Source organism: Heloderma suspectum, chromosome 3 (assembly GCF_057233095.1).
Source record: "Heloderma suspectum isolate Gila_16-S chromosome 3, 16-S_ref, whole genome shotgun sequence".
NCBI lineage: Eukaryota > Metazoa > Chordata > Lepidosauria > Squamata > Helodermatidae > Heloderma > Heloderma suspectum.
Window position 1 is genome coordinate 291070684 of NC_139460.1, and position 26637 is coordinate 291097320.

Sequence of the window (26637 nt, forward strand, 5' to 3'; positions counted from 1 at the left end):
GCCCAGCAGCGGCCAGAACTCTGGCTGTGGCTGGCGCTGGCTGGCGGCTCCACGGAGCCACCGCAGAGCGGAGCCAGCCAGGGAGGATTCCGGGGGGAGGGACGGAGTGCCTCCCCCCCCCCACAGATTGACCAGCACGGAGCCAGGTAGGGATTTCGTACATCCCTCACAGGGTCAGACTCTATGAAGACCTGGGGAATGCAAAAATGCAAAGTCCCGTGTTCTTCTTGTCCTTATTACTGCTTTTTTGCAGCATTTTGATCGACAACCTTCAGGCTGTGCTCGATGGGCAGTTTGACAGTCGTGTTCGGTCTGCTGGATACCAGTATGAAAAATATAACCCGTGGGAAAAGGTAAAGGACATTCACATGTGAAAAATCCTCCTCCACTTTCCAATGGGAAGTTGTTTTTGGAGATGTGGCTTTGCTCTGAAGGGGACACAGCAGATAGAGCACATGCCTTGCATGCATAAGTTTCCAGGCTCAGTCCCTGGTATGTCCAGTTTAAATCCTCTTCAGTAGCAGAGCTAGGAAAAATCTTTATCTGACACCCTGGATAGCTACAGCCAATCAACATAAGACTAGGTGTTGGGAACCGCCAGCACATGGGCCAAATGCATATCTCCAAGCCCATTGATCTAGACCTCCAGACTCTCCCCAGGCCAAGCCCCCTCTCCCAGGCCACGCCCCCTCTCCAGCCTCCTCTGAGTAGGGATGTGCATCGCTGGGAAATTTGGTTCCTTTTTGGTCCAACGAAGTTCCATGGCAGGTACAACTCACTTTGTGTCTGTGAGCCAAGCTGTTCCCTGAATTCCAGGAATTTTTTTGAACATTTTTTGGGGGGGAAGGTTCTGCAATTTCCACAAATTACTGCTGAATTTGCACAAATTGTAGCCAAATGTATGCAAATTGCTCAGAAATTTGCATATATTGAGGAACCTTAAAAAATGAACAAAATGCCCAGAAAATCTGCAAACTGGCCTGATTTGCTGAAGATCAAGTCAGGCAACACATTGGGAACTGAATCGAAGTCCGCAGACTGAGCCTAGGAAAATCTCTTGAACTCCACCCCACAAATGAATTTTTCCAACATCCCTAGCTCTACGTACTGATATTGTTTACTCTGTCCTGCTCTGTTACCCAGCTACAAAGGTATGGAGGGAACCTTGCATAAACTGGGGAAGGAAAATGCCTGGAAGCAAATGTATTGGATTTTTTTCCATTGTGTACTGAATAAGGGCAAGAGTCACATCCATAACACTGCTCAGTTTTTGGCTCTGGCCACATCCATACTGTAATGTGGCCCCTGATTGTTTTCAACCAAGGATATGCAGCCCTCAACAGGAAAATGGTTCCCCATAGACAGTACTGACCTACATGGGGCAGTTCCTTATAAATGCACTTATTTATGTATTTATTTTTAACTCAACAGATAGAGGCTTGGACAGCTGATATTGCAAATGAGAACCCAGGTCTCGTCTCCCGGACACAGATCGGAACAACCTTTGAGGGACGCCCAATGTACCTCCTGAAGGTATTCGCTTTTTATTTCTTTAGCCAATCTGTTCTGTCTTCTCTTAGCAGGTAGGAAATAATTATTACACCTTTACAAAGTCCAGATTTGTATTTTATTTTATTTTAATAAATGCTTTAGGAAACCCAGCAGATTTTGTAAATTCTTTTATAGTGACATTTTTATCCTTTTTGATTTATAGTAAAGGCTTCCTAAATAGCACAGACTGTAATAAAAGCTTTGACAGTTTGTACATATAAATTTAACCATGTTCCTGTAAGCAAGGTAAATGGTAATCTACCTTTGTGTAATTGTGTGCTCCATCTGTTGTTTGTAAACCTATTTGCTATAAAGCAATCTATAAACTTCAGTCCCTTCCCTCTCTCTCTCTCTCTTGGCAATGGGAAGCAAATAATTAATCAGTTTTTCCCTGCTTCAGTTGTTCAGACAAACTCAGACAAAGAAAACTGTTTAGCCATGCTTCTTATTTGGGGGATCAGTTCAATATTTCAGAACTTCAGATCTGTACTGTCCAAGCCATGTCCCTGCCCCACCAGTCTGCACTGATGAGAGGAAACTATGTGGGAGTAGGGTGTCCATTTATGCATCACAAAGAAGAGGAAATCCATCACCAAAAAAGAGGCTAAAGAAGGGAGTGATTTACATACAATTTGCATATCCTAATTTATAGGTACAAAACAGGGGTCGGCAACACATGGTCTATGGGCCACATGCAGACCCCACAGCCCTCTGGTACAGCCCCTGGTGCAGTCTTGGACAACCCCAACGCAGCAAAAAAAAACCCAAACCCATTTCTTACACAAAAAAATGGCCATGTTAGCACTACAGTGTACTAAAAAGCCAAATCTAGCTTGTTCTAAATTTGACCCATATCACACTCCATAGCCATTACAGAGCGCTATATGGGTCAAACTTAGTTTCAAAGCAAACTAAAGCAAACTCTGTAGTGCTAACATGGCCATTGTTGCTGTTGTTCTTGTGAAAAAAGAAAATCAGGTATCTGACAGCACTGCACAGAGTTAGGGATGTACAAATTTTGTAAAATCCATTCTGTCCACATTGCTCAGATTGTCAGGTGACTTTTGTTCCATCATCCACTCAGAATCAGGGGTTTCCCAATTTCCTGAATTTGCAAAAATGCGTAAATCCCCCCCCAAAAAAAAATGTGCAAATTCCCCCTAAACAAATTTCCATGCTTTAGCCTATGGGGAAAATGCACATTTTCTGGCGGTTTTTTAATTTTATGTATTTTTCTACAACTAAATTTGCGTAAAATTCCAGAAAGAAAAAAAACAGTCCACAAGTTAACAGAATCCATGCAACTCAGGAAGAGCTGGTCTACTGCAGAATCCGCGGGTCAGATTCATAGAAATCTGAACTCACTGGATTCTGTTGCAGATTTCTCCAACATCTCTACACAGAATGCAGCCCACCACCTCCAGTGGGGAGGTGAAAATGACTTCTGAATCCCTCAAAGTTGTCCACCCTGGTATATATGCAACTTCAGAAATTATTACTATAATTTAAATATACCACATGTGTCACCATAATGGGGGAGAGGGTGACCTGTGTGTGCCTGCTCAGTCCATGTGCTTTTGATGGGCAACTTCAAGCCCCCCCGCCCCCACTTTCCTTTCTTATGGTTCTTTATCTTTAAATCAGACTCGGACAAGGCAGCCCATCAAACAGAGGCCTGTCCTCTGACAGCCCTTCAAAATTAAGGACTGTATCCGTAATGTAGGACACATGTGCAATTTGTATGGATGGCTACCCTAGGCAGCCTCAAAGCACTTTCCATTACATGCTACAGTACCAAGACAAAAGTGAAGAGAGCTGCAATTCAAATGTATCATCGTAAAGCTACCAGAAAAAGAGATGTAGAGGAAGCTTCCCAGGTGATGGTAGAACCTCCTGTAAGCCATTTCTGGAGCATTGGAAGGAATTATAACTTGTCTGCTTATGAGTAAAAACCTAGTATACAGAGTCACTCGCTGTATTTCCTGTCTGAGGCCTACTTAATGCGATAATTTCAGCGCATGGCAGCACTGTGCTGACTTGCAGCAATTTCCGCTCATGCTGAGTACATTGCATCATCTCAGGCGGAATTCCAGTCAGATTCTGCTTTTGCCACACCGACACCACTGCTTGCACACATTTCAGGGGGTTGCAGGCAATTTATGACTGGCATGCATGCAATAAATGGCTCAATACACACACTAATGCTGCGGGGAGTCGGTGTTATGAATGCTCGCCAAGCTGTGCCAGCCACAACCTTTGTTACAGAAACAGTATGTTAATGGACATACTTCACTGGTTCAGTGAATGTTTCTTTATGGGAACCAATTGTTAAAGGATGGTTTCTTGATCATCCCTGGAATGTGGGAGCCCTTTGGGGAAGGTAATACATCCTTTCCCCCTCCTCCCCCAAACGTACACTGATCTGGTTCACACAAGACGACAAGCCAGAGAATGGGTTGAGCATGGGTTGTCATTGAACCATAGGTTGTTATTGAATTGTGGGTTGTTGTGTTGTGTGAACCCAACCATGCTAACAAACCACAGTTTGTTAACCACAAATAACCCACAGTTCGCAGCCCGACAACAAACGGTGTGCTGTCTCCATGGGTTGTTCATAGTTAGCGAATCGTGGTTTTCTAGAGCAGCTGGGTTCACACAACATAACAACCCAAGGTTCGATGACAACCCACAATTCAATGACAATCCATGATTCAACAACAACTGACACTCATCCCATACTCAACCTGTACTCAACTTGTACTCTGGCTTGTCATGTTGTGTGAACCCAGCCACAGCGCTAAGGGTGAGTTTTAAGGTCTCTATGTTAAAGAAACTGTAGTTGGAGACATGGAGACATACAGAGAAACAGAGAGAGTTCACTGTGAGCTGTAGATTGGAAGGCACCTTGGGGATGCTAGGAGAGTTTATGCTCTTTGCCTCCACCTGTGCTCTACTTCCAAATAAATCAAATGTTATAACAATGCCATAAGTCTCCAGTGATCTCTCCTCCAAAGGGAAGACAAACCCTGGTTGTTCTGCCCAGAACTTCTCATCACTCAAGGAAGTGGGGAGCATGTAACATCAGCATGGGATATGCTTTCCATGTCACTGACATGTGGTTAAAAAGGTCATGAGAATCGTCTCTCAGTCATTAATAGATACCCACAGGACTGACTTGCAAGAGCATTTCCTAAGGGTGTAATAAACCAAGCAGCGCCCTTTCATTTCAACTTGGTTTGTGTGTGACTGTGAATGAGCTGCTCCTATGAAAATGAACACATGAGTCACCATACCAGTGCTTGATGGATTTCAGCTTTAGTTTTCAGCGTTCTTTCTTGGATCTCTCGCACATTGACCCAGATCAAGACAACGCAAAACATCTCAGAGGCGGTTTCCAGATGAAGAAGGTCTAGACGATCGGGGAAAGATGGTGTAGATGAGCTGTCCCCAACTTGATGGCCTCCAGATTTCTTGGGTTACAACTCCCATTATCCCCAGCCAGCATGGCCAATCTAGAGGACACCAGGTTGGAGAAGGCTGGTGTAAATGGCAGTGGGCAGGCAGCTTCATATTCCCTTTAGAAAAATTAGGCGTAATCTTAAGCATCTAGCCACTATCAAAATCATCACCTTTACCCAGTTTATTATAGGACTGAAACAAAATGGCCACCTAAATTCACCATCCCATTCATAGGTGGTGTATTAGGGAGGATTTCATCCATTTTTGGCTGGGGCATGCTGGAAGTTGTAGGCTTTTTTTTGGTCTAAACATGCAAAGGATTGCACTGTTAAAGGTATATATAAGCAATGTAGCACAGTTAACCAGACTAAAAATATAGACGTATCAGCAGGGATAAAATATGGATCTAACATGCCACTTTAAGCATGGTGATTTTCTAGAGGTCAGAAAATATACTCAGTACTGTGTTTCAGTTGCAGCAATGAAACTCTCCCCTGCTAAGTGAGGCCTGAGGCTGCAATCTGAAGAGAGAATATTAACTACTCTTATGCAAGATAGATTACTACTTCCTCCTTGGTTTATTATTATTATTATTATTATTATTAATCATAATTATTTATTTACAGGTGGGAAGACCTGGTGCAAATAAAAAAGCCATCTTTATGGATTGTGGCTTCCATGCCAGAGAATGGATCTCGCCTGCATTCTGCCAATGGTTTGTGAAAGAGGTTGGTCAGCGTAGACACCGCTGTAAATGAAATCTATGTTTTAAAAATATATATATTGGCAGACCCCAGTCTAGGTTTCTTAATATGATCATTGGGGTTCCTGAATCCTCTTCTTTCCTACAAACACCCATTATGCTATTCTTTGGTTTTTAATTTAATTTCTAGGACTAGACTTCTGGGATGCTTCTCTTGCTGCTGTGAAAAATGCAGTATAATGCAGAATGTAAGGCATATTGATCTAAATCCCCTGTGCCACTCCACAACACGAACTCCTGGCTACCCCACTTGTGAAGGAGACCTTGCAGCTTTATGTGCTGCTCTGAGAATCTAGGGGGAAATCTGACGCAGTTGTGCAAAAGAGAGGTAGACCTTCCAATGAAGAAAGAACAAGATCAAATGGAATAACAAATGGGGGAGGGTTCATAAAAGCATATCATTAGAATATAATGATTAGACCGTTCCATATCAAGTGTATCTAATAACGAATAAACAATTCTAAAATAAGTTTTTAAACATTGCAAATTCTCCAAGATCATGTTAATGTTGTTAAGAGGGAGGGCTTACTCTTTCTGTTCTTGATTCCAGTAGTTGATTCATTACCCAAGTATGCTGAGTCTTCCCTCTTTTACTATAGTCCTGAGCCAGATCTACACTTCGTGACACATCGATACGCTTCCATCATGATGACGCTATATCCCTCTTGCACATTTATACCTTGTAGCACATGCAATGACATCCGTTGCAATATTTCGGATAATACGGAATGAAAAGTGGAAAATAACACTAGAAAAGCGGTATATGGAATGTGTAATGTGCCCAACACTTCAATACCGATAAAAAGCACTAGTGTAGATCTAGCCCTGGTGGCACTCACCACCTGAGTTCGCTATTAAAAGGAGAAATTTACATGGCTCTTTCAGAAGCCAGCAATGGGGGGAAATCCAACATGGATGGGGAACCATGGTCCACAAAGAGCCTGGGAGGATGACAAGAAATTCTATGTGTAGCATTAACCCTCTTCCCCTTTTCTCATAATATGAGGCTAAAAGAATGGCTGAAGCCATTGCTGGCAATGGCCATGCCTGCCAAATGTCTACCTTTCCCCCTCCTTAACGGACCTGAATCAGTGCCAGTTTCAATTATCCTTACAGAGGCAGCTGACCAGTGACCACTGGCATCTGAGAGTGTGTGGGAAAATTCCCACTGTGTTAAGAACAAGCCTGTGATATTTGCAGCTGTGAAGTTCTCCTGGGTTTGCTTTGACAGAATAACCTTAACATACAAGTTCCAGCTGTCTTGATTCTCACGTTTAGTAAAGGTTCCTGTGCTAAAAAAAGTGTAAGCAGATTAGCAGAAGTAGCAACGGAGGCCGACATTTAAAAACCAAATCAAGTAAGCTCAAGTATTTGACTCTCAAGTGTTGGCAGACACCCAGTGGTGACAGGCCTTCCTCTCATGTCTGCTCAGATATGTATGCAAACGTCGATCTGGAAATTGAAAGTGACACTTCAGCCCTGTCTTAGGGAATGCAATTTCCTTATCTCTCCCAGTTAAAACAGCAGAGAATAAATGTTACCTCATTTAGCAGTTTGAGTTACTACGGCTATCAGTGTTACCCTTTCGAACAGTCAGTCCCTGACTTAACCTCATTGGGATGGTGCCTGATTTTAGGAAATCACTTAAATAGCTAGACTGCAACTGAGCACATACATTCCACTAGCTTTAATGGAATTTGTGTGCATGTATCTGTGGGCTGGACTGCAACCAAGAATCTCTTGAATTGTGCTTAATGTCATCTGGGGGTTCTTTCCTTCTTTACTGGTCTTCCCACTTGATACTGCTCTTCAAGGGAAGATAGCTCAGTGGTAGAATACATGCTTTGCATGTAGAAGGTCCCAGGTAGTGACGTTTTAAAATTTTAAAATTGTTTTTAAGTTTAATTGTAAGTCAGTTGAGAGCCCCATTTAGCCCTAAAAGCAACAGATGGATGATCAATGAGAGAGAGAGAGACAGAAAGAGAGAGAGAGAGAGAGAGAGAGAGATTCAATCCTTAGTATCTCCAGGTATGGTGGGGAAAGGTCCTATCTGAAACTCTGGAGAGCCATTGCAACTTAGTATTGATAACACTGAGTTAGATGCACCAATGGTCTCACACAATATAAAGTAGCTTTCTATGTTCCTGACAGCCCAGTCCTAAACATAGCTATTTGGAAACAAGTCCCACTGTGTTCCATAAGACTGCAGCCTAAAACACAAACCCTTTAAATTGTAAAACAATTTTTGGCAAAATATCACTTTTAGAGGGGACTGCTGTCATAAATTTATAAATTTCCTGGAATAAGTAGAATTCAGAGCCATAACAAAGCATGGTTTTCCAGAAGAGTTTGACATTTAGACTTTAAGGGTGCAATCCTATGCATGTTTAGACAGAAAAAAGTCCTACAACTCCCAGCATCCCCTGGCCAGCATAGGACTTTTTCTGTCTAAGCATACATAGGGTTGCACCCTAAATTAGTGCACCAGGTTGCACTTTGAGCTTGAAAGCAGCAGCAAAATGTTCTGATTATACAGCAAAATATATGCTGTACAATAGAGATCAGGGATTCCTAATTTCTTCTTTTTTCCACTTAAAGAAAATAAAATTCAAAACAAAACTTTATAATACAATTAATTTTTTAATACAAAACCAAACCATATAATGAATTTAGCTATCATGATCAAAATCACCATCATACAACCTTTGGCATCTTTATGTGCTCATAACCTTAACTCACTTTTTTACATCATAGATATATCTATCTATCTATCTATCTATCTATCTATTCCAGTACTGAAAGAAATTGCCCATTATCCTAATGTTTACTGCATATTTCGGTGATTCCTAATTTTTCAAAAGTCTCAATTATAGGGCTGTGCCAAATCTTCTCTAAGATATTTTCTTAGAAATTCGCTTACTTGCTGATGATGATCTGATTACCGGGGGGTGGGGGGGAACTCACCTTGCCAATCATTTGCATTGTTCATTTGATGCTCGTTTAATGTTACTGGGTGCTACTGAACACCATTGTTCTTCTTCGTCTTCACTGACCTCTGCCAGAAAATAATGAAAGGTACCATTTGGGACTTCTGAAAATTAACACAAGATGAGGCCAAGAATTTGGGCTAATCCTAACTGATCATCTCTTTGGTCTGTCCTTAGGCTGTTCAAACCTATGGAAGAGAAACCATCATGACCCAGCTTCTGGACAATTTGGACTTCTATGTGTTGCCTGTCTTAAATATTGATGGCTATGTCTATACTTGGACTAAGGTAAATGATACACCTGTTCCCTGAATAAAATGCTCAACACTTGTGTGCCAGACATAGTCCTTCAAAACAGTGCCCTGCTCCAGGTGTTTGAGGGCCCTCAGGCAGGACACCCTCAATGGGCCCCCTTCCTCAGTGAGTCTACCTTCTCACCACCATGGTCACAGCTGCTATTGCTCCTCATCCCCTGTCTCATCATTGCTGCCACTTGCTGGCTTGATAGGCAGAGAGCCAGTGAACAAGCAGACAGTGGCATGTACCACTCCTCCTTCTCACCACCACCATAGCCTAGGCCAGAGTTACAATGATGAAGAGAAGGAGCTAATCCAGGGCACTGTTTCAGTGGGCCCCTGCTGGGGCGTGAGCCCTCAGCAGATGCCTGACCAAGCCTACCCTTGACACCAGCCCTGCTTCAAAATTAACATTCACAAATATTTTCCATTTCAGTCTCGCATGTGGAGGAAGACTCGTTCTGTAAATCCTGGCAGTAACTGCATTGGTACTGATCCCAACAGAAATTTTGACGCTGGGTGGTGCAGTAAGTATATATCTTATGATATAACCTGCCCTGAGAAGAAATGGGTGGCCCAGCTCTAACTGACTCATTCTCAGAGTCTAGGAGTACCAGCTTTAGTTTGGTTCCAAGTTCCGAATTCCACCTCCCAAGATCCTAACCCTCATGGAAATAAAAAGCAATGGACAGGCTAAGCCTCCAAATACATATAAGGTGCAAGGTTTCAGAGAATTAGGATTTTATTAAGAGGGTGACATTCTCCTGTGGAAAGACACTGAAATAGAGAGAATACCTCAGTGTGAGATTAAACACCCGAAGGAGGAAGTTAGTCAAGTGTTCTGTGGTTTTTAGTCCACAAAGCTTATTCCATGTAATGACAAAACAGCTTATCAGTCACTGAAAAAGAGATGCATGACCAAATAATTGATACAGATCTTGTGTCTTAGAGAGCAGTCCTGTGACCACTAGACACTGTCTAGAGCAGAGCTTTCCAAACTTTTCATGTTGGTGAGACACTTTTTAGACATGCATCATTTCGTTACATGGTAATTCAGTTTTACTAGCAAACTGGAGGTTAAACTAACCTGTTATAAGAGATACAGACACATACATAAATTGTAATAATGAAATGTATGGGGATAGAACATATCTCATGAAAACCTTTCATTTATATTTTTTAAAATATATGATTTGTGAGATAATAACATACATTGTTGTCATTTATGAGTAACAGTATGTAAATAAGTGCAAGAAAATGTGAAAAATAAACAAAATTAACTAAAGTATTTACAATACATATTAGGACACATAGGCCCAGGTAGGAGCTCAGCTGCAAAAACACATGAAGTAGAGAAGCAAAAGTCCAACAAAAATGGTCTAAATATATATATCTCACTACAAGGCTATATTGCTGTAAATATTTGCAATGCCTATGTCCAGAGTCCAGTTCCAGCACTCTCCGGTGGTACACTGCCGGTGGGTGGTTAATCCACAATTACAGCAAAGCAAAAATAAAAATAAATGGCAGAAATCAAATCATAAGTGCCACGTGGTGGGTGGCTTGCTGTTTGCCACATTGGGTTTGGGAGGGTGGCCTCCCTTCAGCCAGCAGCAGGTGGGTTGACTGGGTGACAGCCTGCAGCTGCGCTCGCCCGGGTGATTGGGAGCACGCTGATTCCGAGGCTTCTGGCCTCCACTGAGCTCCGTTCCGACTGGCCAAGATGGCGGATGGCCTGCTTGGTGCAGTGCCAGTCCCAGGTGGCGTTTCCACCTGCGCGCTACTCTGGCCTGGCCGTGCAGGAGCACGGTGCAGAAGTCCGCGAAGGGCGCACTCGAAATCTCGCAGGGCTGGTGGCTTCTGCCACTTCGCACCGGCATCGGCCAAGTTCTGCTCCCAGGGCAGCGCCTCCCCTCCCCTCTCTTCGCCCATTGCCTCTACCTCGCCGTACTGCTCCAACACCACCAATCATGTGCATCCTACGTCAAGACACCACATGATCCTAAAGCAGCTAATGTTAAAGCAGCTAAGCCTTAGCTGCTTTAACATTAGCTGCTTTAGGAAGTTCTGGGGGAGGGGCCAAGGGAAGCAAACATGAGTAAGGGAGCTCCGCGGTGCCCTTCCGCACAATTTTCTGCATTTTGCGCGACACACCTACAGACTGCCGCCGACACGCTAATGCGTCGCGGCACACAGTTTGGAAAGCTCTGGTCTAGAGGGCCATAGGCTTCTTCCATTTCTGGGAACCTCAGAGACCAGCAACCATGCTCCCTGCCCCCGCCCCTGTCCTGTTGTAGGCAGCACAGTTTTCTCCACATCAGCTACATCTTCGTGTTCAGAAATAGAGCATGGAGATGGGGGAAATGGACAATCCCAGGGTGGGAAGGGGACCACAGAACCTGCTTTATGCAGCTTCCCATCGGCTCTCCAGGTCCTTTTCTCGCCTAGACAGGAGAATTTGCCCACCTGAGCAAAAATGCAGGGCAGCCAGAGTCCAGAGAAGAGGATCACCTCTGTACTCCGGCCACCCTGCATTGGATGCTCAGCAACCTCTGACTTCGACTTCAGAGGCTGCAGACTATCTCAATAGGATTGCACCCTTACAGTACAATCCTATATATGTCTACTCAGTTGTAAGTCCCATTGAGTTCAAAGGGGCTTACTCTCAGATACGTGGGTACAGGATTTCAGCCCTAGGACACAATCCTATGGAACTGCTGCCTGTTTGATGGAAGTCTCCAAGTTTGGAAGCCTCCGAAAATTCTATGCTTGCTGGGCTGTTGCCGGCAGGGCAGGAGGAACAACAGAGGTTATTTCACCTCCCATTCTTCCTCACAAACAAAAATATCAGCTAGATGGGCCTCTGAGCTCATCTAGCTCACTTACCAGTCATGGGTGGAGGCAGGTGATGAGAGTCCATAGATCCTGCAGATCCTGGCCTCTCCTCTTCCCTCCCCTTCCTTCCCCACCCACTGAAACACTACCCTTTTTACCTATGACATCATCCAAGGCTGCTTTTCTAACCTCAGAAAGCAGCTGCCATGGTGGTTTCCATGGCAGCGGGAAGGGGGCAGGGGAGGGGTAAGGATCCAATGTTGTCTTCCCCCGCCTGAGAACATAGGGAGTGTCTACGGCCTTGGAATCTGAAATATCCTATGGTCCCCTGCCCACTTGTTAAACAGATTAACAGATTCCTGATAACTCCTCAGAATAGGTTTTTACCAATTTTTGCTGAGTTATCTCAGGCCTAAAAAAAAAAATCCTTTAGAGAACAATCCTGCATCTGGGGGGCCATAGTATATTTCAGATTCCTGGAGCCGAGGTCAGAGACAGTGCTCCAATCTCGGAGGGGGGAATCTGCGCTCCAACCTCCCTCCCCTTCCACCTTGCAGCCAGCTGCCTCTCTGAGGTCAGGAGCCTGACCTTGGAGAGGGGAAAAAGGGGGCGTTTTGGTGGGCGGGGAGGGGAGAAGTCTGGAGAGGCCAGGATATGAGCTGTCCTGTTGCCTCTCCAGCCTGCTCCCCTCCCCCTCCAAAACGCCCCAGCTAGAAGGGCAAAAAAGCCCGTCTGGTAAAACTGCAGAGCAGGAGCACAGGAAAGCGAAGATTGCCTCTGCCGCACCTCCCACTCCACACTGGATTATCATAGGCCTGCAAGTTCAGAGGCTTACGATCACTGAGGACAGAAGCAATGAACCCTTAATTCATTTTGTATTGCAGATCATGTGGCAAAATCATATTAAGAAGATTCAGGCACTCACATACTGACATAAATGTATTGTTAAAGATGTCAGTAAAAACACATATGTATTAAGCTGTCTTATGCCACTGGTCTATCTAGCCCAGTATGGCCTACCCAGGCTGGCAGCAACCCTCCAAGGACTCCAGGATTGGTCTTTCCTGGCACGTGCCACTCAAAATCCTTTTAACTGGAGATGCTAGGGATTGAACCTGGACCTAATACTGTATATGTACAAAGGATGTGCTCCACCACTGAGCTACAGGCCCTGAGCTATAATAAATAGATAATAGAGAAATAGCATTATCAGGCATGGTAGCTGCCAGGGGATAATTCTTTTTCCTGTTCTCATATACACAGGATTGGGGGTGGGGGACAATGACAGGACATAGTAGGGTGACTGCTGAATGGGGTGAGCTGTAGCGTAGGGGGAGAGGCTCCTCAAAAAACAGGTGGAGGGACCTTCTGCAAGTGAAGTCTTTTTGTTTGTAGAAGGCAGATCCTAGATCCTACATTACATACAGACATGTGTAATGGAGACCTGGTGCCATTTTTTTTTTTTTTAAGGAAAATAACTCTGGGGGGTGGGAGTGTATTTTGATTGGAGAAGCCGAGGAAAGTAAACACACATTTGGAACTTCGTGCTGGGGGAGCCACACAGAGGGGCTATTTACAATGGGGAAATGGTGATCATGAAAGGGTGAATCAAGTAGCACTTCCAAAGCAGCTTTTCCTTTTAAAAGGAACTGGGGCAGCATTGCATACATCTGCACATAATATGAGAACTAGTGTAGTGTAGTGGCTAAGAGACTGAGCTATGAATGTGGAAGTTTGTTATGTTTTAATTAAGATTTTGTTTTTAAATCTGGATTTTATTGGTGGCCACCATGAGTGCTCTTTTTTGGCAGAAAGGTGGGAGATAAACTAAATAAATAAGTAAATAATATAAATAAATAAGTTTGCATTTTGTCTGCGCCATGAACTCACTAGATAGCCTTAGGTGAGCTGCTCTCGCTTTTGCTCGCTCTCTGCCTCAGTTCCCCCATCTGCAATATGGGGTATAATAATAACACTGACTTACATTACAGGGTTACAACTAGATAACCCCTGTGAAGTGGTCTGAGCACTTGAAAGTGATATGCAAATGTTAAGCATTGTTATTCATCCCCACATTTCATTTGGTCATTTTAAATGGATAGGAAGCTTGAAAGATAAGTTTCTTCTGACAGTTAGGGCAACTATCTATAACAATCTTCCCCAACCTGGTGCCCTCCAGATGTGTTAGACTGCAACTCCCATCATTTCCAGCCAGCACGGCCATACTGGCTGGGAATGATGAGATTTGCAGTCCAGCACATCTGGAGGACACCAGGTTGGGGAAGGCTTGGTCATTGTGCCCTTCAGTCTAACTGTTCATATTTCCTCTTCCTGCTGCACACAGCTGTTGGTGCATCAAAACAACCATGTTCTGACACTTACTGTGGCCGTACACCTGAATCAGAGAAGGAGACCAAGGCCTTGGCTGATTTCATCCGTAAAAACCTCTCAACCATCAAGGCTTACTTGACCATTCACTCGTATTCCCAGATGCTGCTGTTTCCTTATTCTTACACATATGATCTGACAAAGAACCATGAGGAACTGGTAAGCAGAAACTAAATGGCTGTTCACTATTCTAAAGTTAACACAGCTGTGGTTAACCTCTGGTGAAATCTTTGGCCACAATTTGGGTTATTTTAGTTTCTGTAATACGTTGGTTTCTGTCTTCCTGTTTAAGCAACTTAGCTCTGAAATGTCCTTCAGTATGAGTGTTTTACTCCGAGTGCTGAGAAGTTAAAATGGTTGAGGTATATACGACTAAGCTATATACTTAGGCAAGGCCTGTATGGGAGCACATGACTGAATTTTATTTATGTATTTATTTTTATTTCAATTCTATACTGCCCAATAGCCAAAGCTCTCTGGACAGTTCACAAAAATTAAAACCAAATGGCACAAAATAAAACAATTTAAAATATATAGAACGTTAAAACCACAATATAACATATTATTTTAATAAACACAATATTTTAATAAAAAGTAAATTCAATACATTACAAAAGAGACTAAGCATTAAAAGATCTGTGCAGGAATTGACCTGGGCTCCTTTGGCTCAGAAATTTTTATTTATTTTAACTTACTTAGATTTTAGGTTGTTTTTATTATACTGTTTGTATTGTATTGCTTTTCAGTCATTTTATGTGCACTGCCTTTATGGGATCAAAAAGTTTGTATTTTAAAAACATAATTAAGTAATACATTAATATAAATTGAGCTTGAGTTGCAGCCCTTGCAAGATTTGAACTTTAAAAGATTATCAACCTTGTGGAAGCTAAAAAACAAAAACTGAAAATGGGAGCAGAGTGCTAAAATGAGGGGTTGGGGATGTGATGAAAAGACTGGTAGTAAGCCAGTGTGATCACACCAGGTACAAAGTGGTGTTATATAAAAACAGTGGTTTGCCTTGCTCTTTTTGACTCCATTCTGCTTTTACTTGTAGTGTTGTAATTCAGTATATTACAATTGCAATGTTGGAGTCAAGTGTTTTCTATACAATTTTTTCAGTTTGCTGCAATTGGCTTTCATTCACACAACCACTTAAACAATTACAAAAACATGGTCAAGTGCACAACTACATTTTAACAAGCACAACTCCTTTATTCAAATGCATTGCTTTCATAAGTGGGTTGTACTGCATTGCCCAGTATACTGAGAGTAGTCATTTACTTCATCTTGCTTGCATAGAGACCCAGTTTGTATATTTTGACAATTAGAGACCATATTCTGGGTTGTTGGGGGAGAGACAACCCAGATTTGGAGCCCAGGGTTTAACACAGTGGCCAGATTTGCGCAATTAATTTCAGCCTTGGTGGCTTAAATAAGCCACTGAGGCATGCGGCACATGCCAGGTGCACACGCATGCCCATTCTGTAACCCAACCCGCACTTATAGGTTTTTCTGTTGTCCGAACCCAGGGAGGGTGGGTTGTTGGCATGGTTAACAAACCACCCCAAATGCAGGGGCTGTTTTAGGGTTGTGGGTAGTTTGTAAACCACACCAACAACCCACCCTCACCAGGTTCAGATGACACGAGAACCTACGAGCTGGGGTTGGGTTACAGAATGGGTGCTCACGGGAACCCAGCATGTTCCTCAAGCCACAGAGGCTCACTTAAGCCACTGTGGCTCAAACTGATTATGCGAACCAGGGCCAGATCTACATCTTGTGTCATATCATTACAATCCCATCATGGTAATGCTATATCCCTCTTGCACATTTATACCTCGTAGGACACACAATGACATTTCTTGCAGTATTTTGGATAATGTGGAATGAAAAGCAGGAAATAACACTACAAAAGCGGTATATCGAATGTGTAATGTGCCCCAGCAGTTGTTAGTGCACTTCAATACTGCTATAAAGCAGTAGTGTAGATCTAGCCCAGGTCAATACTAAACAACCGAGGGACAGAGTGTCCCTGGTTGTGTTTTAGCCACAGCTGCATGCAGTGGGAGCAATCAGGCAGTATGCACCAGCACACTCAGTTGCTCACAAGCAACCCAAGGCTTAAAAAAAAAAAGCCTGGGTTGTCATGACGTACAAACTGTCCCATCTTTTTTTGAAAATTTAAATTTTACAGTGCAGTCCTATGTATGTCTACTCAGAGGAAAGTGAAACTCACTTGGGACTTACCACCTAAGTATGCACAAGAGCGCAGCCTTACTCTATAATACATTGCACCAAATGGTTACTGTCATTTCTAACATTTTAGCACTAATATTTAGCTCCAACTGGGAGCTGAGTACTACATGGAAAATGTACAATGACAAAGGAAAACAATAGTCTCGTTTTCAATGTGTCTTTCCAAGCTTCTATCAGTCTTCTAATGTAAAGGGACACCCTGAGAACTGGATTTTTTTTCTCTAATTATCTTGGCTGATACACAGAAATAGCAATGGGCTTCTATTCCTTGTGGAGACATTTTCATGACATTCCCTCGCAACACTCAAAGCCTAAGAACATTGATAAATTTATTTTTCTCATTCTTAATAGTTTTTTCTGGTGTTTTTTTTTTCTTCTTCTTCTTTCAAAAGAGCAATAATATTCACAGAGAAAATTACTTCAGTTAAAGAGTAGATGTTGCTGGCACTAGATACAACATAACAAACAAAAAATCAAGAGCATTTTAATTATCTCATTCAACTGCCAGAAGTCCAAGGCCAAAATCAAAAGCTGGCCCTAAACTGCTGTTGCATTCGGACAGATTTATGCTGGGTCCCAAGTGGATATATCAGGATTTTGAAGCTGAAATGGAGAGTAAGGACAGATTAATGGTTTTGCCCTGGACATCTGGCAACAGAATCCTCTCTTTTTGCATTAAAAAGAAGGATTTTTTTGTTTTGTGCTGTTATAGTAGATTGTGTTTTTCACAAAGCCACAAAGTTTTAGTTGTGATTATTCCAGAGAACCAAAGTCATTTTTCCCTCATTCTGTTTGTCTTTAATTCTGACAAAAAAATGTTTCTAACTTCACACATTGTTGCTTAGTCTAAGTCAAAAGAAAAACATCGAACAAGATCCAAAAAGCTACTTTAGGCATACTCCAGGATTTGAGCATGATGACCAGTGGGAATTGTGATGTTTTTTCATTCCTTTGAACAGCAGACTCCCATACCATATTACACACTACTGTCGACAGAGTTTTCAAAGCAGTTTGCCATGTGGCATGATATTCAATAAACACAAGCCTAAAGTCTCCTTAGGTGCATGGAACTGTTAACTGGATCTAAAATGTCCAGGTGTCCTACTTACAGAGGACAGTCCTCTGTTTTAGAGATCTGGCAAAGGACAGTTCTCTATTTGAAGGTGTCATCTATTTGATGGCCTGTGAAGTCCAAGTCTGGTCTAAAGTCAAAGAATCATACGAAGGGGACAGCAGGAGGGGCCTTGAAGTTGCCCATCCATAGTTAGCATTTGAACAGCATACACAAGTCACCTGCTCACAATCTTCCCCACTATGATGAGTTATATTGCATTTTTGTTTAAATTATAGTTATTATTTCTAAATTTGCACCTATACATATACATTTGTATGTGCAAATGTTATGGAAATTGGTGTCCTCTTTTTTGGTGATGCATTTCCTCTTTTTTGGTGATGCATAAGTGGCCACCCTCACTGGATTCCAGCCAAAGCAAGACCCACAAACTGCATTGATTTCAGATTCAGAAATTCCTTAATGTTCTTTTGTACAGTTTGCTGGATCATGTCCAAACATGACCAAATATACTGTTCCTGTAATTTCCTGGTCTATGGCTGTTTATATTTTATAGCTGCTGAATGTAAGTCTTTTAAAATTCACACTAAAGGGGGGTTTCTACCTCCACCAAATTAGATGGGGGGTGGGGGGATATGAACATTTTCTTTTTGATCTGTATACAAAACAAATGGATGGTCTGAAACAAGCAGATAGTTACTTAGCACCTAAAGAGAATCTCTTACCTCTATTTTATCAAGAGCTTCAAAAAGGGAGCTTCATGGACTTTTTGCAAAGTGCAAATATATTTACATTTAATTGTTTGGTTGATTAATCAAAAGCCAGAAAGTTCACACTTTAAAAAAAACTTGACAGCACAACCTAAATACAGTAGCAGAAACTGGGAACAATCCAGATTTATATTACAATGAACCAATGGGAATCTTGCCACGGGCTTCAATAGTATATGGATTCTGTAGGGGAGTTTTTGTGTGTGTGTGTTTTGTTTTGTTTCTGTTTTGTTTAAATGATTTGTTTTAAGTGTGATAATGAGAAAGACATCATCTAGTGTGATACAGGGTATTGTTAATGTGTCTTACAGCTGAAGCCTATTCATCTTACTCAGAAGTCCCACTTGGTTCATTCAGACTTACTCTGGTGAGCAAGGAGGGTGCATAGGATTGCAGCTTTAGGTTGCAATCAAATGCAACCTTCCTATAAAGAGTCCCACTGGACCAAGTGGGATTTATTTCCAAGTAAATATGCATGGGAGGGGAGGCTCTGAGTTCTACCTAGAAACAGAATTCTTAGTAGGGTCATTTGTAGCCTTTATGTGAATGTACAGTAAATCATTCTGGAAGATTTATCAAAGCATTATCTTATCTTATTTTTATTCTGACATCTAATCCGTTAAAGAAAACGGAGGTTGCCATTTCATCTTTTTCCACATGTGATAAGATGTGTGGTCAAACAACAACCGTTGACATGCCCGTTTATCACTATTAACATCACTTTCCACACATATCTTTTCAGAGTTAGCTTAATGCCTTTGGATGTACAAAGGCTCAAGACCTTTTCAAACATTCACTGAAATGCATGAGGGAGAAACAAGCTTACACTCACTGCCACTGCTTCCAAATTCCATGTGTTCAACTGAAAGTCTGAAATACATGCATACAGTTTGTACTTGCGTAGGCTCTGTGCCATGCAATTGTTTTATTTATCTATTTGCTACACTTATCTCCTGCCTTTCTGCCCAGGAGCCCACCCTCCTCTTCATTTTATCCTCACAACAACCCTGTGAGGTAGGTTAGGCTGATAGTTAGTGAGTGCTCCAATTCACCCACTGAGTCTCATGGTTGAGTGGGGAATAAGACCTGGATCTCCCAAGTCCCAGTCCAACACTCTAACCAGAACACCACACTGGCAAAAAAAAACCCACAGCCATTTACTACTACAAAATAGTAAACAGGTCAAATTTAGCTCGAGAACAAGCTAAATGTGGCCTGCTGACCACTCCATAGTGGTCTACTGCCATTTTTTTTCTTTGCTGCGGCCCCATGGAATTCTGCAGGGTGCTGGCAGCAGGAATGCAGCCTCGAAAGCTGAGGGAGGGGCAAAAATGGCTCCTGGACCCCCAAAGATGTCCACCCCTGCTTTAGATGAATGCACAAAAGTCAGAAGCATGGGAAACGAGTGTGTTTCCATTCTCCCTCCATTCCATGTTGTGTTTAGTGAATGTCTGAAAAGGGCTATGGTGTTCAGATGCCTTCCTGGGAGAGTACGTTTTCCTTCCTGTGAGAATTTCTAAGAAGAGTCTAGAAAAGCATCCACTGGGGCATCCATTTTGTACTGGGTTGATCTCAATGAACCTCAAAATTCTTTTGAACTCTTTGGACATTTTCAAACACCTATCGTGTACCTGACACAAAACCAGTTGCCATGAGTCACAATGTGAATACAAACAACAACAAAGAGTCTTGTGGCACCTTACACTTCATCAGATGAAGCATGTCTTGGTCTGTCATCCCAGTAAAGTGAATGGGCTTTGGTTGTCCTGGATTGTTTCTGCATCAGCCAAATGTAATGTACCTGAGTTGTGACACTTTGTCGTCTTCTTGTGTACTTCCCATGTTTCCCCAGCATTTCTTCTGTCTTTATTTCTTACCACAGAAAATGTGCTAAGAAAGAAAAGATGGAACAGCTGCACCATGCTTTCTGATAGTTAACACTAGGTCCCCTCTGTCTAGAAGTACCCTCAATCCAAGTTAATGTTTTCAAGTGGTGGAATGCAGAGGTAGCTGGTTCCTTTGTTTTCCAGCAGTCCTTGTTTATTGCAGCTTAGAATAACTCTTTAAAAAGGTAAAGGTGTCCCCAACCAGTCGTGTCCGACTCTAGGGTGCGGTGCTCATCCCCGTTTCTAAGCCGAAGAGCCAGCGCTGTCCGAAGACGCTTCCGTGGTCATGTGGCCGGCATGACTGAACACTGAGGTGCATGGAACGCTGTTATTAAGAATAACTCTTAGGGTAGTCTAAATTCCACTGAGGGCTGCCTCATTGACTGCTCCTTCCAGAATGGAGACAGCCATGGATATTCCCAACGTATCTTTAGATGCCCTCAGTAGAACTGTGAGTCACACCTGGGTCCTTCCCGTAAACATACATTCTTCCACAAATTCTTTTAAAAAATCTTTTCCACATACTTCCTCCGCAAAAATGCAGACCAAGTACTTGTGTTTACGGGTTGAACAGAAAGTTAATGGCAGTCCCTCCCTCCTTCTCCCTGCTAAGGCAGGAGAAAGTATTTATTTATTTATTACATTTCTATACTGCCCCAAAGCCGAGGCTCTCTGGGCAGTTCACAACAATTAAAACCATAAAACACTACCTGACAAAACACAGTATAAAACTTTTAAAAGTTTAAAAGCACCGTGTAAAACCAAAGTAAAACCCGGCAGCAGTTACAGCCCAGGGAAAGATAGAACACTCTAGATTTCTCACAGATGTTACACAATAGGTTCTTGGAAGAAATATGTCATTGATGAAAAGTACATTCCCTAGATTTCACAACTCCTTCCACAGTTCATTTTATTGCACCCCTGACACTTGCATGTGCACACATCCACTGATGTGCATGCATGGCTATACACAATAACTGTTATTCAAAAATTGTGTTTCCTCATTGGAAGAACTAAAGCAACCTTCCTTCCTGCAACACTTGAACAATATTGTTTGGTAAGAATCAATTGTCTGTCCTGTCTTTGCAACCAGACTTTCCTTCAGTTCTTTTTTAATATTTATACTGACCTTGTAAAAGCATGTGTGTATATTTAATCACTTTTTTCTGAGAAACGTTTCAGGCTTTTGTTTGAAATTGCTCATACTTTGGCCTAGGCTCTTGTTTAGATCACCCTATGGTCCCATCTGTTCCAGCAAATATGAATCCAACTTGTTCAGCCCTTATTTGTGCTCAAATGAGAGAGAAATAAAGATTGGAAACTTAATAGAGTGGAGGATACCTGGTTGTAAATGTCAAAAGACTAAAACTAAAATGATATCTGATTTCTCTGTAGAAACCCAGGCAACCTTGTTGAGCTCATTTCCAGACCGAAGAAAATACCTAAATCTTTTTTCTAGTTGCATAACACTTTGTTCAGTTCTCTCTTTTTCAATTAATAGGTATTATTCACTTATGACATAGAATTTCAGATGCTTTCAGGAATATTTCCATATATAAAGAGATAACATCAGATATGTTTGTATGAGTATTATTTGGAAGCGTTTCTCATGGTAAATCCACTACCACCCTCAGTTTTTGTTAGGCTGGTACTGTTGGAGGCTGATTGGTGGACTAGATAAACACCCTCCAGGTGTTTTGGCCTACAATTCCCATCAGCCTTAGCCAGCAAAGCTAATTGTATGGAATGATGGGAGTTGTAGACAAAAACCAGTGGAAGCTGGTGGCTCCGATTTCAGTGGGGCTGTGAATCATAGAACCATAGGGTTGGAAAGGGCCTACAAGACCATTGAGTCCAACCCCCTGCTCAATGCAGGAAGCCTGATTCCCAGGCGGTCTCCCATCCAAGTGCTAACCAGGGCCGACCCTGCTTAACTTCCAAGATCAGACGAACTCTAAAGAAGTTATTCAAGATTCTGAACCTGTTTTGGGAATAGGGTTCAGAACCATGCATAACTCCTTTAGAGTTCTAGCTGGTTCTGACCGAAACCCAGAATGGATTTACAGCCCCACCAAAATTGCAGCCACCAGCCTCCACTGGCCAAAACATCTGGAAGACCACAAGTTGCCCACCCTTGGACTAGATGGAGCTTTGATCTAGTTTAGCAAGGCAGTTCTGTTATTGCTGCTATACATTGGTACCTCCATTCCCATGGTGTGCTATGTAAAGCAGCTCCAAATTGATCCAGATTAAACTAGGAGAGATGCATACAAATCCATGTAGCACAGCTTTACAGAAAACAGAGCCAGATGAAATCCCATGGTCTAATTAGGATCTGAGTAGTGGTATGAAATTAATATGTCCCCCTTGTTAATGATATACAGCAGCTGCACAATCAAGTTGCCAGATATCAGTGTTGGACCTGGACAGTTGAGCTGTGTCATTTTTTCCCCATCATGAAGCTCAATCTGCTAGATATGACAATGGCACTTTAGTTCAAACAGCATCTGACAGATCTCATGAGCTCCCTGGAGAAGTTTAAACCAGCAGTGGTTTTACTAAAGCAAACCTGAACTGGTAATTGGGGCAACAGCAATAAAGCTACTCCCTCTAATCTAGTAACTGTTTGCACAAAGCTTTGTAAGTGCAAACTTCAAGATGCAGTAAGAATAAGGGTAAATAGCAACATGTGACTTTCTTAAAAGGCATCCACTATCTGTAAATCTGAGTTTTATATATTGTGATTGAAAAAACTATCAAAGGACGTAAGTGCTGTATTAGGCTCGGATTTTTTTTTTAAGTATTAGGAACCATACCAAGAAAACATTAAAAATCCTCATTACTTTGCAAACTCTAGTGTCAAAGCAAAAATATTTGGCAGAAGACTCATGTCTGAGAGCCTAGGGTGACATTGAACTTACTGTTGGGTTCTGGTTACACAACTGTGTATGTGCACATATGTGTGAACATACACATCACCACACAGACCAGGTTGCCATTTTTATGATCACAGTGGAGAGCAAGTAGCCTAATAATATGGCTGCTATACAAACAAAAGGTAAACACAGAGAGATATCTCATAATAATGTGAGATTTGCAGAGGCAAGCAGTAGTTTACATTGTTTATTTTATCAGCTTCCACTCCAGCACTCCCATTGGCACTAGTAGAATTACTCTGGAGGTAAAGGGTTGAGAACATGAATGTGTCTTAAAAAGGAATGTGTCTAAAAACACAAATAATTTCTGGTTACTAAAACAAAACCCCTCTGGCTGTAGAAGAGCAGATTTTGGCTCAGATTTTGAGAGTAAAGCTCCCGAATGCCTGACATTGCCTACTTTCTCTCTATAGAATACCCTTGCTAAAGCTGCCAGTGAAAAACTAGCTACACCGTATGGGACAAAATACACATATGGTGCAGGAGCTACAACTATCTGTAAGTATTACTTTAATAAATAATACTACTCTATAACAGGGGTGGGCAACTCGTGGCCCTCCAGATGTTTTGGCCTACAACTCCCGTCAGCCCTAGCCAGCAATGGTGAGGGATGATGGGAGTTGTAGGCAAAAACATCTGGAGGGCCACAAGTTGCCCTCCCCGGCTCTACAGCAGTATTATATTATAATAATACAAAAATATTACGGTTAAGTTCCTAAATTGCTCTAGTCGGGAAACATAGAAGATCTGTACAATTGCTTTCCACCTTCCTAAGTCAGTGCTTGAGCACTAACCAGAAAGTGTGGGAAGTATTTGCCAAGAAACAAACAAGCAAAAAAAAGTATGATGTCATATGGCGTTTCCTATACTAATATCACTCTTGTGTATATCCACCAATTTCTTTCCAATTGTATTGTGTCACTGAGGCACCGTTTTGTTCTTGGGCTTCATGTGTGTTAAATGAGTGTATATGCGCTGCAGATGTTGCCCCAGAAGAAGAACTTACTCTTCCTCTCACTTTTGGATACATTTGCGAAGGTTTGAAAACTGCACAGGCTGTGCCATATGTAAGCAATGGGCTGAATTGCTCACCCTTATTAGCCTTGATCTGAAGTTCTAGGGGCTCCTTCACACTGAGCTTTTATCCTGCAATTGAGATGGCTCCTTCATGGAAGTCTGCGGGCTCTTTACATGATGCCGTGATCATTCAAGGCATCTCCTGCACGAAATGCCCTTTGTTCCATTTTTAAATAGATTGCAGATAATGAGCTACCAAATTACCCCGTTGTGTTGCACTTCAGTTTCCTCCATGAATCATAGAATAGTAGGGTTGGAAGAGGCCTACAAGACCATCGAGTTCAACCCCCTTGAAAAGAGTTAAAGCGGCAAGAAGAGGAGCGAGATCAACAAAAGATAATGGAAGACTTTGATGCAGGGAGAAGGAGGGGGAAGGGGGTGAGGGAAAAGGAACTACATGAAAAAGGGAGTCATGATCCTGCATTTAAAACGGAAGCAGAAAGCCCCCATTTAAATACAGGATTTTAGGCTGGTGTAGAGATGCCCTAGGGCTGCTAGTAGACAACAATTTACCAAGTGATAACTTACCTCAATGTGTATGTAACCCCTTGGTAATCGGGTTGTCTGTAGCATCCTGCCATGTAGTAAGTGGCAGGACTTTACTACACATCCATACCTGATCAGAAATCAGCGGAAGCAGGAGAGGTTATATTCTCTTTACCACTCAATAAACAACCATAAGTGCCACTGGAGGCTGGTGGTGCTGATGTCAGTAGGGTGGTGAATCTGCTCCAGGTTTCAGTCAGAACCAGTCAGAGCTCTAAAGGAGCTATCCAAGGTGCTGAGCCCCACTGACATGCCAATGAGAGCCACCAGCCTCCACTGATTAGTGCCCCCACATCCCATGATGTGATAGTATAACATGCTAAAACTCATGATATTCAGCTGCATTTGCCTATGCTCTACTTTTCAAAATATTTTTTCCCTCTTTCATCTTGCAGATCCTGCTGCAGGTGGTTCTGATGACTGGGCTTATGACGAGGGCATCAAATATGCCTTTACCTTTGAACTTCGTGATACAGGCCGATATGGTTTTGCTCTTCCTGAATCTCAGATAAAGGCAACCTGTGAAGAGACACTGATTGCAATTAAATACATTGCCAACTATGTCCGTACCCGTGGAGATCAGTGATAAAACAGCATTTCAGGGCTATTAAAGAAAGCTTGATTCACAACTAGTTTCTCTCTCTCTCTCTCTCTCTCTCTTTTTGCCATGGGTTATTTTGAGATCTTCAAAGATCCTTTAAGCTTTCCTTTACATTCATGTCAATGGACCAGTGAGGGCCTCTTCTCCCATTTCAGTACATCAGAATCACACAGTGGATTATGGTGGAAATAGGAAGTAAACAGTATTAGGATCCTATCCGGTATCCTGTGTGGTACCAAGAGGGCCTATTCAGATGTATTGCAGATTAGTAGCTCAACGCAAAATGACATACATACAAATAGCAACTTTTATTTATTTTATTTTTTCCTCTTCCCTTCCCATCCTTTTTTCTTTGTGTGTCATGTCTTTTTAGATTGTAACCTTGCAGACAGGGACTACCTCGTTTTACAGTTTGCACGTAAGCCACTCCAGGAACCTTTTTGGCTGAGGGGCAGGATAAAATTGCTTTTACATATGTGAAGTATTTTTTATCTCGGTTGGCCGATCTTCAGACAGAAAAGTTCCTGGAGTGGCTTACAAGCAACCAATAAACAAGGTGGTCCCTGTCCACAGGCCTACAATCTTAAAAGACATGACACACAAGGAAAAGAGGACTGCCTGGCTTTGGGTACTATGCACCTTGACTGGGGTGGGTGAGAGGTGCCTGGGGTGAGTGAGGGGTGGCACTTTCTACTCCACCTCAGGCTATGAAATGTCCCTGAGGACCAATCCATATGTTCAGATAAAGCATGTCATGCAAGGGAGGGGGACATACGGCATCGCTTTCGGCATGAGTTAACATTTTTGGCATAAAGAGGGGGCTTTTGAAGGGCCCCAAATGTTCCCTGGAAGAACCTCCCAAATGTACTTTTTTATGCCTCTTCCTTCAGTGTTTACTGCCTCTTGAAGCTGAGGCTGACCCAAGACATTTTGCTGCCTGAGGTGCCAAGATGGAGTCCTCTTCTCCATTCCACGTACAGAAGGAGACCAGACAGGCAGCTGAATTTTACTTTAGCAGTGGTCATAGGACAGCATCCTCTACTGCACCTGAGGGCAGCAGGCTAGCTCAGGGGGGTGCAAGGCAGGACATGTCTTTCCACACGTCATCACTGTTCCCTACCTCCCAGAATCTGCCACTTCAGCACCCACCTCACTCTGCCTAGTGGTAGGACCAACTGTGCTTACAACAGTTGCTTTGGTACCATTTTTGTCTT

General features: G+C 42.5%; 1 protein-coding gene across 1 annotated transcript in view; it reads left to right on the forward strand.

The window, feature by feature from the left end:
- The window catches only part of LOC146351407 (carboxypeptidase B-like), a 37504-nt gene extending 12049 nt beyond the window's left edge, over positions 1 to 25455 (forward strand). The window contains exons 4-11 of the mRNA XM_084847244.1: positions 254 to 353; positions 1432 to 1533; positions 5637 to 5738; positions 8938 to 9048; positions 9493 to 9583; positions 14236 to 14438; positions 23613 to 23697; positions 25218 to 25455. Coding sequence (XP_084703370.1) covers positions 254 to 353; positions 1432 to 1533; positions 5637 to 5738; positions 8938 to 9048; positions 9493 to 9583; positions 14236 to 14438; positions 23613 to 23697; positions 25218 to 25408 — 985 coding nt within the window. The 3' untranslated portion in view covers positions 25409 to 25455. The remainder of the gene's footprint in view (positions 1 to 253; positions 354 to 1431; positions 1534 to 5636; positions 5739 to 8937; positions 9049 to 9492; positions 9584 to 14235; positions 14439 to 23612; positions 23698 to 25217) is intronic.
- Positions 25456 to 26637: the final 1182 nt, after the last annotated feature.